At 42.5% G+C, this 15412-nt stretch overlaps 1 protein-coding gene across 3 annotated transcripts in view; it reads right to left on the reverse strand.

The window, feature by feature from the left end:
* TMEM245 (transmembrane protein 245) overlaps positions 1-10279 on the reverse strand; it is an 87125-nt gene extending 76846 nt beyond the window's left edge. For 2 of the 3 annotated variants that reach the window (XM_040585946.1, XM_040585947.1), the window contains exon 1: positions 9507-10279. In XM_040585946.1, the coding sequence (XP_040441880.1) occupies positions 9507-10133 (627 nt within the window). In that variant the 5' untranslated portion in view covers positions 10134-10279. The remainder of the gene's footprint in view (positions 1-9506) is intronic. The other variant, XM_040585945.1, reaches the window with a different exon arrangement.
* Between the last annotated feature and the right edge of the window lie 5133 nt (positions 10280-15412).

The raw sequence follows: 15412 nt of genomic DNA on the forward strand, positions 1-15412 counted from the left end.
AGTTTGTGCGACATCTCCCATGCACCCAATTGGTGCAAAGGTAATCTTAATTGTACTGAATGCAGCAGCAAAGCAGTGATAACTTCAGAGGGAACACTCATACACATACACAAAACGTAATTTAAAAATCACTTAAATGTGAAAAAACTTACACCCTTTTCATACTAATCTCTCTCATCAAAGCTGATCAGTCCAACTTCCCACTGCTATCTCTAGTTTTGCATCAACGGAGCTGGATAATGCTTATGGCCAAATGTGGACTTGAGACAAACGTCTAGAACTAACAACCCTTAGACAATAAGACTAAAAAAAAATACTAAGTTGTGAACTGACACGCACAGCAGCACTCCTTTAAAAGCACAGGCTCGTAACATAAATTCACTCACAAGGCATATTACAGCACAACTGTAATTGCAAGAGAGAACTCAGCATGAAAATGCAATCCTAACTCCCTAATGTCAGCCACACAACATCATTCCATGATAAATTTTCCAGCATCAAGCCAATTTTTCTCTTTAGCTTTTAAATTTAATAAATTTCTAATAGGAGACTCAGTAAATCAAATAAATTAAACTTTCTGATTAAAATTACACCAGAAAAGCATAATAATAGAGCATAAGCCTACATTTAACAGCCAACAAAGTGAAACATGCTGCACTACTTTTAGCCATGCATATAGCTGAACTAAAAGCTAGCATTTGAGGGTTTAGGTATTCAATAAATTTCTGCGTTGTAAGTTACAATAATTCATCAACTCTCATTTCTGAAAGCTTAGCAAATGACCCAATATTTCTTATTTCTACTGAATAGTGAGAAACAGATTATTTTAAAATAAACAAGACATATTGCTTTGGAGATCAAGGAATAACAATCCTGAAGCCCTGTAAAAAACATATATAGTTAACCGACTGGTGCAAGAGGTATAATTTCAGTGACACCACGGAGAAACTAGTTCTTTATCAGTTAATGTTATGGCCAAGCACTTCCCTACACTGCAAGAAATACACTGTAGAGGAACCTGGGTAGCCTACCTTCCAACAATTCGTAGCTGAAAGCAACTGACAAAGCAAATTAACTTAAATTGACATGGACTAGGATTTCATCCCATACTAACTTGGCAACAGCCTACTTTTTTTTTTCCTCCTTAACTCTTTAGAAGCATGTTATATAACCTTTCCCACTGTTCTTCTGAATGGTCTCCAAAGGCTTTAGCTACACTAGAGTGTAAGAATATTAATGGCCTCTTTACTATCACATGTCCATCTCAACAACTGACATAATGGAAATAAAGAATAAAAGATACTGCCTACTTTTATTAAAATGAAGCTACTGTAATTATTGCACTGAAACTAGAGTGGATACAAATTCCATGCTAAACCAACATGCCTGTTTCTCACATCTCCTTTGCACTTCGTAGCATCCCTCACAAACTGAACAAAATGTTGTCTCGCCTTTAGACAGATAAAGAAAAATTGCCTGCTTCCCTTAATACATAGCTGTAACTACAGTATAACTTCTTTGATTTCAGCATCCACTTTTGGGTTACAGTGGTAAATTTAAAATGCCAGATTTAGACACATCAAGGTAAGTCTGAAGGGTTTCCGTTCTCTTTAAATTGCCAATTGAAGGCAAAATTACACCACAGAAGTATGCAGCGTTTTGATTTTTCTTTTAAATTTCAGTGTGGGAAAGTGTAGGATTTATCAGCATGACTGTATCACCAACGTTACTTAAAGTTTGTTTTCAGTTCCAGTTGCAAGTTGAGAGAATTTGAAAATCTGTGACACTTGTTTTGGCTTTGGCATCATTTCTTAAGAATGAACTCTTTCTTACTACTCAACTCTTTGCAACATTTATATTGATTTACACTGAAGAATAGAATTCTTTATTTACACAGTTCACTCCCTTTTTTTTTTTTTTCCTATCAGCAAGTTAATCTCTACAGGAGAGGTTTTACAGATGAGCTCATTTAACAGCTCACTGCTACTGGAAGTGGCTGTTGATTCCCTTCCACCGCCAGTCAGACAGTCCCACATCTGCTGCACACCAGCTCCAACATTCACGGAGCTAGCTCAAGCTCCCCACAATGATAAAAAAACTATCCAGAAAAAAAGCAAACAAATGAAAAAACCTAAACAAGAGTTTAAGATCTAATTCAGTTACAGCTAAACCAGCTCACACAGGTAAGATGGGCACCAACAAGGCAACTGAAGCATATGTCACAAATTGGGTAAGCAAGAACAGCTCTTCACTGGTAGCAAAGCTGCCAAACAACCCAGCCTTCATTGGAATATTGCCCCAACAACTCAACATCCAGCAGCAAACGCATTTCCTACCTGCTTCATGTAAACCACTCCACGGTAAACATAACAGAGAAGACTGAGTAGAATAACCAACAGCTTCTTTTGATATGTGCCCTGACAACCTTCCAAAAGCTTCAGTTTTTAACAAGTCAAGACCTACCAAATTGTATTGTTTCAAATCTTTCATTTTCTAGTTGTAGCTCTAACTTCTCCCTTTGCCATTTTAAAGTCTTTTTTTCCAGGCTCCTCCTTCCCACTTGGAAATCATACAGCAAAGTTTTTTATGGTTTGGTTTGTTGTGCTCTTTGGTTTTTTTAATTCAGATTTAAAACTGTTTGACAAAACTATGTATTCAATTCCATTTCCTATTTTCCAGTTTGTTTCAGGGTTTGAATAAAATGTCTTATTTTACCATTTCCCTTTAACACGTAAAAATAAAATTTTCATTTGGAAATAGAGATTTTCTATTGTAAGAAAAACTAATGAAAAACCTTAAAAACATTGACCAAACATTCACATGCCACTTTCTCAAACTTTTAAAACAGTGCTGCACTGAGTGAAGCTGGTTGAAGACGTGAAGACAGTCGTTCATTATTTCTACCTCTTTCTCCTCAGTAGTGATGCAGGCTGGCGAAGGAAAACAAACCCATGGCAGAAGTTCAGCAGAGCAGTGTTGGACTTGAAAAGTGAAGTGACGCAAGGCATTAAACGCATCAATAAAAGCCAAACTGTGCTTGCCATTGTGAACATCAGAGTGTTTTCCTTATCTGTCTGTTCATTTGAAAAAGTTTTCTAAACAATAAAAAAAAAGACAATAAAGGGACAGGCGAGGACTTACAAAAATGTCATTCTGATTCCAGTTTTCAGAATCAAAATTAATTCCATGTGGCTTTACTGTATATTCCTTATTACACAAGAGGAAATATCCTGTGATGTGCAGAGTTTTGCAGAATGAAGAAGGTGTAATTGCCTTTCATTTAGCATGGAGACAGTCTTTGCCAAACAGAAAACCAGGAAAAAAACAAACCCAACTGATCACACATACAACACTAATGCCCACCTCAGAGCAAACTCAACCACCTCTTCCCCTCATTAAGGAAGCTGTCATTTACCTAAGCTGGTAAATGACATCCTGATTTTTTTTTCCTAAGTGAACACAAGTAAGGATAAATCTGACAAGACTGGGTTATTCCTTTTCCTAAGTCCAAACGACTAGAACAGCATACCTTTCTGTTTCTTCTAGAACCCCCAACTGTGAAACATATCCATGTAGGTATGTCTGGCATTAATACACGCAGACTGCTAAACCATGTCAAACAGAAACCTAGTGTTTACTGAGACCAGCCCTTTTTGAAGGGACAAAAGTATGAGCCTATAACTAGAAACCTGGGGCAGAGGGGAACTGATCATCGAAAATCAATACTGCCATACACAGGTTAAAAGTATTTTCGATGTGCCCTGAAACATTTCCTACACTGTGAATTAAAGGAAATCTATTACATCTAAGATACCCAGAAGACTGCAGCTATAGATGTTGAAAATGGTTCTTCTTCAGTTCACTTTTCCTGTCTTAATACAGGTTATTTATGAGAAACTCCATTAATAAAAATGCTATTGAGACAAGATTCACTTGTGGAAACAGGCTTTTCAAAGCACATAAAATTCTCTCCCTGCAGACAGAGTACCACTCCTCTGACATGCTTCATGGTGACACTTTCTTAAGAGATGGTTCCTCAAACAACGGAACTTCTTTACCTTCTTGCTTTATTACACAGAACACAGTTCTAATTTTGCTGGACAGTTCCATAACAATCATTCCTTTCAGAGGTCGTAGAAAATGTAGTATCACTGTGTTCAAAAATATAAATACCAAAAAATAATTAACATAATGTACTATAGATCATTAGGCTCGAGGCTAGAATCAGCTTAATGCCTGAGGCTGCAGTTCCTGTGTATAAATCTAAACAAGCTCCTAAGCCTTTTCAAGAACACATCACACAGCAGGTTCTCCCAAAACTGAAGGTGGGTGTAGAAGGGAAAAACAAAAGCAGAAAAAAAAACCACTATCAACAACTCAGTCTTTCCCTGCCCCTCCCCATCATGTTTTTAAATAGGCCACATGTGGTCTCTACACAGTTTATCTCTAAACCAAAACCTGTGGTTTTGGTAAGAGGTGTTTACAGTCAGTACATGGCTGTATGATTTATAAGCTATAAGACCAAATAATGAAAGGATTACTATAATCAGCAGAAAGAATACTTAAGAGCTTTTTCAGGTGGTTGTTTTTTGGTGAGTTTTTAGGTTTTTTTTTAAGCTGGATAGATTTAGGAACCTAAATTTCTTATTACAGAGCAAGCCTGCTCTAAGCTGGGGGGACCTACCTGAAACACTCAAAAAATAGAAATTATATACACCTCAAAAATCAGAACTGTGTTTTTATCATTTATAGTTAATCCAATATTATAGTCAAGCTTACCCCCTTCCTTTGCTAGAAGGAAAATTGCCCCATCAGGTGAACTTGACAAAATGTAGATGCTTTTTTGCCTCCACAGGTGATATTCAATAGCACTGTGGAAGACAAGCATCTTGGAGCCTGTGACCCAAAACATTTGCCAAGGAGCACGTTTGAGAATTTCAGTCTGCAAGGGTTAGTTTAGGGACTGCTGACATCCAGTGCCAGCACAGATGGAGGGTTCCCTGACTGATGTCTTTGATAGCTTCCCTGACAGGGAGCAGACAGTCCACTGGCCAAAACAAACACCTACTTTGACAATATTCCAATGCAGTGGTCACAGCAAATGGTGTTTCCAGATTTGCCCAGCACCGTAGTGAGAAAAAGATTGATTAGGTCCTCTAATTGCATGCTAACCGCTAGAACATGAGTTGTACCTAGCACAGTTAGAAATACAAAAACAGACTGACACACACATATGAGTACATAGCTCTGATCCTGACCAATAGCTGTGAAAAACCAAGGAAGAAAGACTGGCCAGCAGAGAAAGATTTTGACAGCCCCATAACCAAGTTCACTCCAGATAATTCTGCCAATTATATCATATTTAATTTACTAAGATGAACTTCAGAGTCAATGTAAAGCAGCTGTGTAATTTACATCACCTGCCAGGATCTACAAACTAACCATTTTCTAAATAAATATGAGCATGTGAACCCTACCAAAAATAAAAAAAGAAAATACAACCAATACAGCTGGCATTTCCTGTATACTACTCTAAGTGTAAAACATCAGGCTAAATGGAACTCTTGCAATAAAGCAGAAGAGTTTCCTGTACCTTAGATATGGCACCGGATACAAGCATACTTCCTATAAAACTAGGATGACAAGACAGTCCAAGTTTAGTCTTCAGAAGATATGCTAACTGCAAGTGTAACCACACTGAAATTGTCAGAGCAGATAAACATGTAAGGGTATATTATGCCTGCTATGAGATAAACTCTCCCTTCCTACAAAAAAAAAACAAAAAAACAGAAAAATGTTCACCTTCCCTATTATCTGTGAAGTTCATGTAGAGTGCATGTCCTCTACATAAGACTTCTAAAACAACCCTAGAGAAGGCTGGAATCAGAGCAAGGAACTCATCTAGAATTTATAACCAGCTCCTAGCTTTAAGGCCCAGAAGCATACTACATTTCTTGAGCAAGTTTCTTCAAAGATATTGCAAGAACTGTAAAGCAGAAAGGGAAAGAAAAGGAGACTGTGGGAACGAGATGCTTGTAGAATAGCTTAAGATCTTGAAGTTTTTCTTCAATGCAGTCTTTTGCAATCACCTATCAAATGGTCATATCATGGAGGTATCTAGGATTCCCAGTTCCTAAACTGCGGGTGTGACTGAAGAACCACAGACAGGAATATAGCTATTTCCAAACCTTAATTCATCAACACCATGAATGGCTTTCCTAGATTTGAAGACAACAGTACAAGAAAGCTCAGTACAAGAAAGTAACACACTGGTGCCAAGATAACAGTTTACCATGTCGTTATCACATGCAATTGCTGTATTTTGAGAACGTTTCTTTCTGGAACTTAAAAGAATGTCTGTGTTTCATGGCCAAGTAGATACCATAAAAATACCTTTAGTTAGAGAACACCAAATTGGTATCCCAAAACCTCATAATTGTTCTCAGTCAAATTCTAACGATAGGCATCTTCTCACTTCTCTCATACAGCAGAAGGAATGACAAAGGGAAATGACAACTGTGCATGTTTTTCCCCTCTGTAAGCAGCAGTGCCATCCAGGTGGGGCAAAGTTCCAAATAAGAACAAATACATTGTACACCTCTGCAGCCCAAGGCAGGCTCACTGGTACCTGGAGCACAGACATTCATAGCTCAAAAGATTAAACTTACCACAAACAACTGCAGTATGCTAGTCAGATACTAGTCTCACACTTAAAACAAACCATGCTTGCTTGTCTTTGTCATGCTTTTAGTAAATTCTATATCGTATTCTTGGCAAAAAAATATTTCTTGCTAAGGGGAAAATCTACTTATATTAATAACATTACTGCATATTAAAGTATTTTGAAACACAGAAATCTAGATTGGCTTAGTGGGCTGCTAAAAGAAACAGTGCAAAAAATGGAATTACCATGACTTCTGCATATCACATAGAGTATCTACAAACAAAAATAGTTATAATCTTCATGCAAGATAAGATACAGAAGAAACCGTGAAGGATTCACATCCGAGAGAAGTACAATGGAGCAAACTGACTTGTGACAACCAAAATTCCTGTGCAACTAACAACAGAACTTATGCATGAAAACAGAGTCCTGCAATATAACATGGCAATTAAATGGCTTAAAATGCTTAACCGAAGTTAAACCAGATACTACTAATGGGTCCACCTCGAGGCTCAACAGCACGAATAAAATTAAACTATCCTGCTACAGGTCTGAGATAATAAATATTAATTAACAGCAACATTCAAAAAAACTGGACTAGGTTGAGGTTATTTACAAAGGGAAGTCCAGTTTCTTTCTCATCTAGCACCCCAGAAAGAGACACAGGCAGCTTCCTTAAAAAACTACTGTAACTGGTTTGCTTAAGGACATCTGTGGTCAGTTTGACATGAACCCAAAACCTTCCCAAGGAACTCAGGTCTGAAGAGTTCTGGGAGCTTACTACCTTTTGCCCAGTTAAAATCTTACAGCACTTCAACGAACACAAGTATCACATCAGAAACATTAGTGCAAAACAGAAGTATCAGGCACTGCTAACCGAAACTGCACTGAGCGTGCACATAGACCAGTGCATTACAACCATAGTCACGAGGTTAAATCAGTGCAGCTTCCTTTAGTACCCATATACTCACCCCATGTAATTAACGAAGTTTGAATAAAGGCCTGGACTTAGCCAAGTCAGTTAGTGTAGTAAGATTGCTGATCTGTTAAAAATAAAATAGGCCAATGCAAAGGAAAGTAAACTTTATGACAACTAATCAAATCTTCCCACCGGTATCAAGCCATGCTTAGATTCTTGTACCTCTCAGCTGAAGGTAAAGATGGTTGGGTTGTATCTTGCCTCTTCATAAAAAACAGAGAGCGTGTCTCTGTCTGTCTACTCAGTCTTAATTATACTTCTGAAGACAAAACACACCAGAAACAGATCTCCCCTGACATTTTCCAGCATATGACGTCTCAGAATAGATAGCCAAGAAAATCTCTTCTTCCAATGTTTACCTCCGAGTGACAAAACACATTCTCCACTCCATCCTATTTATACTAGAAAAAGCCCAAAGTGTCCTTTGTCAGAGCATTCAGGAAAGCTTTTGCTTCTGGTACACACCTCCAAAGTTTTGTTTGAGAAACCAGCATGCACCAGCTCCACTAAGGGAATAAAACTACTATTCAAAGAACATGTGTAATTCAAAATCAGAAGCCTGCACAAGCTTGTTAGTTTGTTGGGCGACTTTTCTTGACAGTTTCTCTCTCTTGTCCACATAAAATCAGTTTTAGGTAGTTCTTCAGTTTTATCTCCACATATAAAACCACTAAACCAAATGTGTATGTCATTCTCCACTCAATGGGGAGGCATCGTTTTGTTTGTTTAAAAAACTAGAGCAGCTTAAAAAAAAATAACAAATCCTTGACACCAGGCAACTTGAGCATGCCTATTGTACATCAGTATTTAATAAAAGTACAACTTACTGTTCCTTCTGTGCTTTCACATATCCATTTACTTAAGATATGTAGTGGGTTTTGCACTTTTAATTATAACTAACCAAGTGAAAATGAGCTCTGCCGGAGGTTTTAACTAGTTTACCTACTGAAGACAACAACTGGGGAGAGTAGTCTGCCAGAATCTTTATTACCGTAAATAACATCGCTAAATTAAACAGCTTCACTTTTCAACGTTCAAACTGTTTGCACCGTTTGATACACTAAAAAGAAAAAAAATAATACACTGAGAGACAAGCCTTAAGGTGCCTTCCCCCCCACAAGTTAACTACTTGCGGAGCTGAGCTGCTACTTCACAACACTTCCTACACATTTCGCACCTCCACAGGAGTCGGTGCTTGCTCAGCACCTCACCTGAATTACCTCAGGCTTCACAGCACCCCAGCACCGCGCAGGACTGAACTGGACGGGACACAGCGACCGAGGCAAGGCTTCTGCTCCAGCAGCACCCACGTGATGACAAAGGACACTTCCCCGCGCCCCACGTTACAGCACAGGAGCCTTTCCCGAAGTTACTTCACACCCGGTTTCCACAGCGCAGGTCGGCTGTGCCCCGGTACCCCCGTGCCCGCCCCGGGGCTGTGCGCCCCCGCGCCCCAAGTCGCACCCACGTGCTGCCAGGGGAGTTTCTGCCTTCTGCAGCGCAACAAAATACAAGTTTCTAAAAAATAACGAAAAGGCGCGGCGGTGACTTCAAACAGCCGCCTCACCTCCGGGTCCGCCACCTTCCCGCCCAGGCAGCCCCCCCTCCCAACCCCGCCGCGCAACAAGTGAGATGGCGGCCCGCGGCGCCGGCCCCCAGAGCAGCCACGGGCCACCGGGCGGGCAGGCGGAGGGCGGGTGCCGCGGCCCGCCAGAGCAGGAGGGAGGCCGGGGGCACATCGCGCCCCGGCCCGGCGGGCCCCCTACACCCGGGGCGGGGAGGGGAAGAGTGGCGCCCACCACCGCCCCCCCAGAGGAGCCCGGCCGCCGCCGAAGCCCCTTCCCGCCCGAGGCGGGCACTCACCCACTGGCTGCTGAAGTAGTCCAGCCCCTGGCAGATGAGGCGGGCGGCTTGGGCCAGCAGCACCTGCACGCCCAGGGAGCTGCCCAGGCAGTACAGCCCGTAGAGCAGGGGCCCGCCGGCGCCCAGCAGCAGCAGGAGCCGCCGCCGCCGCAGCACCTGCTCGCCCAGCGCTTCCACCCCGTAGTTGGCGAAGCAGATGGGGAGGAGGAGGGCGGCCAGCAGGACGGGCGTGCGGGAGCGGTGCAGGCGGCCGAGCCAGCGGCGGCCCAGCGCCGTCAGGGAGCTCTTGAAGGGGTGCAGGAAGGTGCCGCAGAGCACGGCCCAGAGCAGCGGCCGCAGGAAGGCCTCCAGGATGAAGTAGACCAGGACGGCGGCGCCGCAGCAGAGCCCCGCGAACAGCAGCGCCCCGGTGTTGTAGAAGGCCTGCTTGATCGGCTTCTCCAGCCGCGGCAGCGACATTCCCGCCGCCCCGCCCGGGCCGCCCACCGGCAGCCGCGGCATGGCCGCCGCCGCGCCCTCCGCCCCGGCGGCACCCGCGCTGGGGGAGCCGCCCGGCCGCCGCTTCTGCTCCGGCGAGCCCGGAGGGACGGCGGCCGGAGCCGCCGGGGGCTCTCCGCTGTCAGCCATGGCGCCCGCTCCCTCCCGCGCAGCGCCGGGCACGGCCGCGGCTCCGGACGCCGCTGCCAGGGAGCGACGCGCAGCTGCCGCCGCCGCCACAGGCGAGGGCGCGGAGGCGGCCGGGGACTGTAGTGCCGCCGCCAGGGCTCCGGGCACGGGCGTGCGCCCAGCCCGGCAGGGAAGGGGAGGCGCCGGTGGCGAAGCGTTCTGGGAAATGTAGTTCTGCGCAGGGGGTGTCGGCGGCCGCGCCCCCCGCACGGCGGTGGGGCCTGCCGGGGCGGCGGGGGGCTGTCCCGGCACTCCGTTATCCCGCCCCCGCCGAGCGCGGGCCGAGGCTGCCGGCTCCCGCGTTACCCTCGCTGAAGGCGCCGGCCGAGGGCTGGCCCTTGGAGAGCTCAGCAGCTCGTTTCGCGTCCTGGTCCCCATCCCGGCGGCGCAGCCCTGTCTCGGCTCCCTTAAGCGCTCCCGCTCCTACTGCTGCTTTAGTCTCTGGAAGCAGAAAATACCCGGAAATCTGCAGTGTCATCGCAAGGGGCAGAGCAGGGCTGGTTAGACCAGCTGGAGAATTTTGCCTTGTCTGAACACGTTCTGGCATCAAATTATTTAACAAGGAAACCTCTGCGCTTTTACTGGGAATTAGCCCCACTGAAAAAGTAGTTGTTCTGCCTGGTTATTTAGACCTGATGTTTGTGACATTATTTTGCATATTTTTTTAAAATTTTTTTTTGCAAATGTTCTAGAGAGGAGCTAATTTCCTGCATCTGGCATACACCAGACCCCTGTATCCATGCAGGAGGGTGACAGCTAACATTTTACAGGTGGTCTAAATGCCCCTATAATAAACGTGCTTGGCCTGAGCAAATTTTGTGAGGGCTGGAATCCATGACATTTGAACTAGCTCAGTGCTGGCACTGTGCTGCTCAAACAGTTTTCTTTCACACCTAATGCACCCCTTCAGCAGGGACTAAAGTTATTGGCAACGCTACCGTAAAACCCCCAGCACTGGCATCTTTCCCTCTCTTCTGAACAAGAGTTGCAACATAGCTTCTACAACTTATTACAGAGGTTGCATGTAAAAAGTATATAGATATGGAAATTTGATTTTTGGTTTTGTTGGTTTTGGGTGGGTTTTTTTATTCTTTAGGATTTATGTAATTTCATGGTAGATGTCTATCCACCAGGATTTTGGTGGAGCATTTCTTGCACAATGCAGACGTCTAAAGCTGAAATTACCTGGACACACGTTTTAAACTTGTAAAGTGGGAATACAGCTGTTCATAGCCCAGCTTTTAAACAAAGCAACAGAAAGTAAACAATCTATAGGCAAAACCTATCCCTATCACCATCCCAAGCAGAAAAGGTAAAGGTTTTTCCACACTCTTCCGGTAACTCTTTTCCACCCTACAGCTGTAGGTGGGGCTGGGCCCAGCGGGTTTCCTAGAGCTTTTGAACTGCAGTCCCGACTTGTCCATGCTGCAAAGCCTTCCCTGCCGTGCTTTTGAAGGTCCCTCCTGGCTGCTGCAGCTCCTTGTTTTCCTTTGCTGAATAGATCACATGTAGGTTCGACAAAGGGCTTTAATTTCATGCAGCAGAGGTATTTATAGACCCACAGGTACCTCGTTTGATCCGGACAGTCATGAGCCATTACAAGCAGTTTTCCATAGGAGAAGCTTCTATTACACCTTAAAACAATACTGTCACTCACTGCTCTTTGGTCAGACAGATCTGCCTCCTGGCGGGGTGTTGAAATAGTTAGAAGTATTCGTTGCTACCTGAAACTTTTTCCTTCAGCTCCTGCACAGCAGAGGAAGCATGCCAAAAAGATACTCTAATGGCTCATTATAATACATTTGTTGCATTAAAGTTCAATTAGCAGGTGTCAATTAAGATTTACATGGGGGGGGGAGGGGAGTTGGGAGCACAAATCCTTCTGTTAGGTAAACAGAGATGCTGGCAAATCTAGTCTTCATAGGCACATCTTTATTCCTTTGATTTTTTTTTTTTAACAGGCTCTGGCAGTCATGTTCTTCAGGAACAGAAATTAATATCACCTCTTTGACTTGAGTGAAGCTATAAATACTGATTTACATAAGCTGAGGATTTGTTCCCTCCTCTAGGAAACATTTCCTTTCCATTTCTGTTTCACTATTCATTATAAGCAACTAAACTTATTTCTGATATAGAAATAAAATTTAAAAATACCCAAACCACAAACAACAAAACCACGATGCAATAAAATACAGATTTCTAACTCATGTCTTACTACAACACAAACACTTAAGAACAGGCACACGGCCATAAACATTAGAAAACAATCTCTGAGGTGACAGCTGAGAGAGGATGTATGATATTCACAAGACATACCTCAAGCTATGAAAACTCAATTCCACAACAGATACCAAACAGTGACTGCAGCCTTAACAGCTGGTTTTGTTTAAGATCTGAAATGTTATGTGATTTTTAGATTAGATACCCATTTAGGTATAAATTGCACTAATACATTGTAGTTTAGGCATTTTTATGGCCATAGATAAGTAGTGCACCTCAGGATCCTATATTACCAGAAATTCTCCAACAGTCTTTTTGCAAGTAATTCTTCAGGGGTGAAAAGGATAGCAAAGGAATGCTTTTGTGTCAATGTAGAAAACATGTATGTGCCCAAAAGTACACACGGCAAGTATTAATAGTCCTTGGTGCTCTCCCCTGTAGAGGAAAATATAAGAAAAGGTATTCCCTATTAAGAGAGAAGCTTGTAACTTCTGTCTGCTGCTACACTGGCACCCATGATTTTGCGCATGGAACTGAATCTTTTTGAGTCTCCTTCAAGAGATCCCAGGCACCTCTAGTTCTTATTTACTCAACATGCAATGAATGCATCCCCAAGGTACAAGCTGTCTTACATGTGATACCTAAATACTCAAAATACTGGGTACTGAGGTGGCCATGAAGCAGAGAAAACAGACAACGCTGACAATAGCAAGTTAATAATGATTTATACCTGAAATAACTACACATAACTATGAAATAACTCAGTAATGAAGCCACAAGGTGTCAGCACTGGCCTGTGTATTAAGGAAATAACTCTATACCTGCTAGAGACACTTTTTGTTTGTTTTAACCTGTGTTACTGAACATTTGTGAACATCCAGTTGAGGTTAATCACACTTCATTAATTCACTTCAGTTTAACGACAAAGTCATATCCTCTTCAGGTGAATGAAAAATACTCAGCATAAACTACTATAATTTCAACAGTAGCAGAACCAAAGAAAGAAATACATAATCTTTAAAGTTCAGGTCATTGTTGAGGTCATTGGCACATACATTTGCATTTTGGGCTAAAGAAAGAAAATCCTTTATGCAAATCAACCGCTAAAATGAGATGACTCCAAATTAAATGCCATTTGCAAAATAGGGGTAAAATGAAGACCAGCTCTTAGGAACACCAGCTCTGGTTGTACCCAGTGATTATAGCAGTGACTGACTTTATTGCAGAAACTTCGTTCAGTATCTTAAAGTACATGGCATTACCAGCAGTGCTATACTTGAATGATTCATATAGAAGACTATGACTCTTGTTCAGTTAACAAGGGGAATGAAATGCATGGTTGTAAGGCAAAGCAGTCGGTAGCACTAACACAGAGTTGTTCACTCAGTGGACTAGCATGCAAAACAGCACCAGGAAGACCTTGGGAGGACAAAATCCAGAGCACTGTCTTGCAGAGTTAGCCCATGAACAAGAGTTGGACATACAGAGATCCAAGTAACAAGAACATTTTGGGCTCAGTCAAGTTTGTGACGAAATGACTTACCAACCTGTCAAGTGTCATGTGGCAGAAGACAAACAGAATAAAATATAAGGCCTTCTACTGAGTATATTTAAGGCCTTTATTGACCGTGGTCACTTGGATAGTGTGCAAGTAGCTGACACACATGAGATTCATTCTTTCTTGCAGCCTGCAACTACAGGGCAGCAATACTACAAACAAAACAAACAGAGCACACAGTGTAAAAAGTACATTTCTTGGTGCCTTGAGGCAACTTTTTGCAGTACACCACCAAGGAGCTAAAACAGTGCTCAGACCTGAGAGATCTCAGAAATTGAAGCATCCCTGTTTGAGAGACTTCTACAGCTGCTTTTGCTTGCCGAGTATCACGGGACTTCCTCCTCTCTATTGCCAATCTCTAATATAATTTCATTTTCTTCTTTTCTGCAAAAGCCTGTTGTGACTGCTTCAGGAGTGACTCTGCCTGGCCAAGCAACAGGGCAGCAATGCCAGCAAGTAAAGAACACCCAGATTTGTTACATTGGCAACCTGATGATAGTTGCATCCAATAGGTTACAAAAACACAGCACAGAGGTTACCACAGGAACCTCTACATTCTACTTACTTATAGTAAGTGACAATTGGGTTAATACTTTATTAAAATACAGATGATTACATTTATTTACAGCTTCACTGTTATTCGGATGGTGAAAAAGAAACAGAAATATGTAGTCCCTCACATCTGTTAATTTGCTCCTGTGACCAGCCTCATTAACTTAAATGGAATTACTCAGGGTAATAAATTTAAGCCCATGGCACAGGATGGAGTTGTTAACACAAGGCAGCAGCAGCAGCAACTTCTTTAGCCTCACAGAGATTTTTATTTTTCCCCTTTTACAAATGCCATACCACACATTTTCTTAAACTAAAAAGGCATTTATTGTAACAGGTTTATAAATATTGTTGTCTGTCACTGTCGAATAGCTAACAAGGCTCACTTGAACACCAACATGTAGTATAAAACACACATTACAAAGCAACATTTTAGGGCATGCACTGATTGTAAAGTAGTCCTGTAGATAACCATGATTTCATTATGTATTCATTCAGTGTTATTTTCCTGAAAAGACTAGTGCATAAATACGAAGAATTTGGAGGATTACTTCTGGACTACGAAACCCCAGTTCTGCACTCCTATCCAACCAAATGCTCATTGACTTCACATGGGTGCTAGGTACTGGCATACAGAACAGAGCCTAGCATAAAGAATGCAGAACACCAATTAACAATATAGTTACAAGTTGCTTATTTGTACACTTTCTCTATGTATTAATCTTGAGAATGCTGAACAAAGTCAAAAGTTAAGAGGTGACATTTCAGCTTCAACCACTGCACTTCATGTAATACAAAACAAGTAGCAAGAGTTAACATAGTTGCAACAGCCTGCTTACTTGCAAAGAGTTTAAAGCAAACCAGACCTCCGAACACATTAATCAGAAATACAAAGGCATACTAGGCATCT

This window comes from Falco naumanni, chromosome 3, assembly GCF_017639655.2.
Source record: "Falco naumanni isolate bFalNau1 chromosome 3, bFalNau1.pat, whole genome shotgun sequence".
Lineage (NCBI taxonomy): Eukaryota > Metazoa > Chordata > Aves > Falconiformes > Falconidae > Falco > Falco naumanni.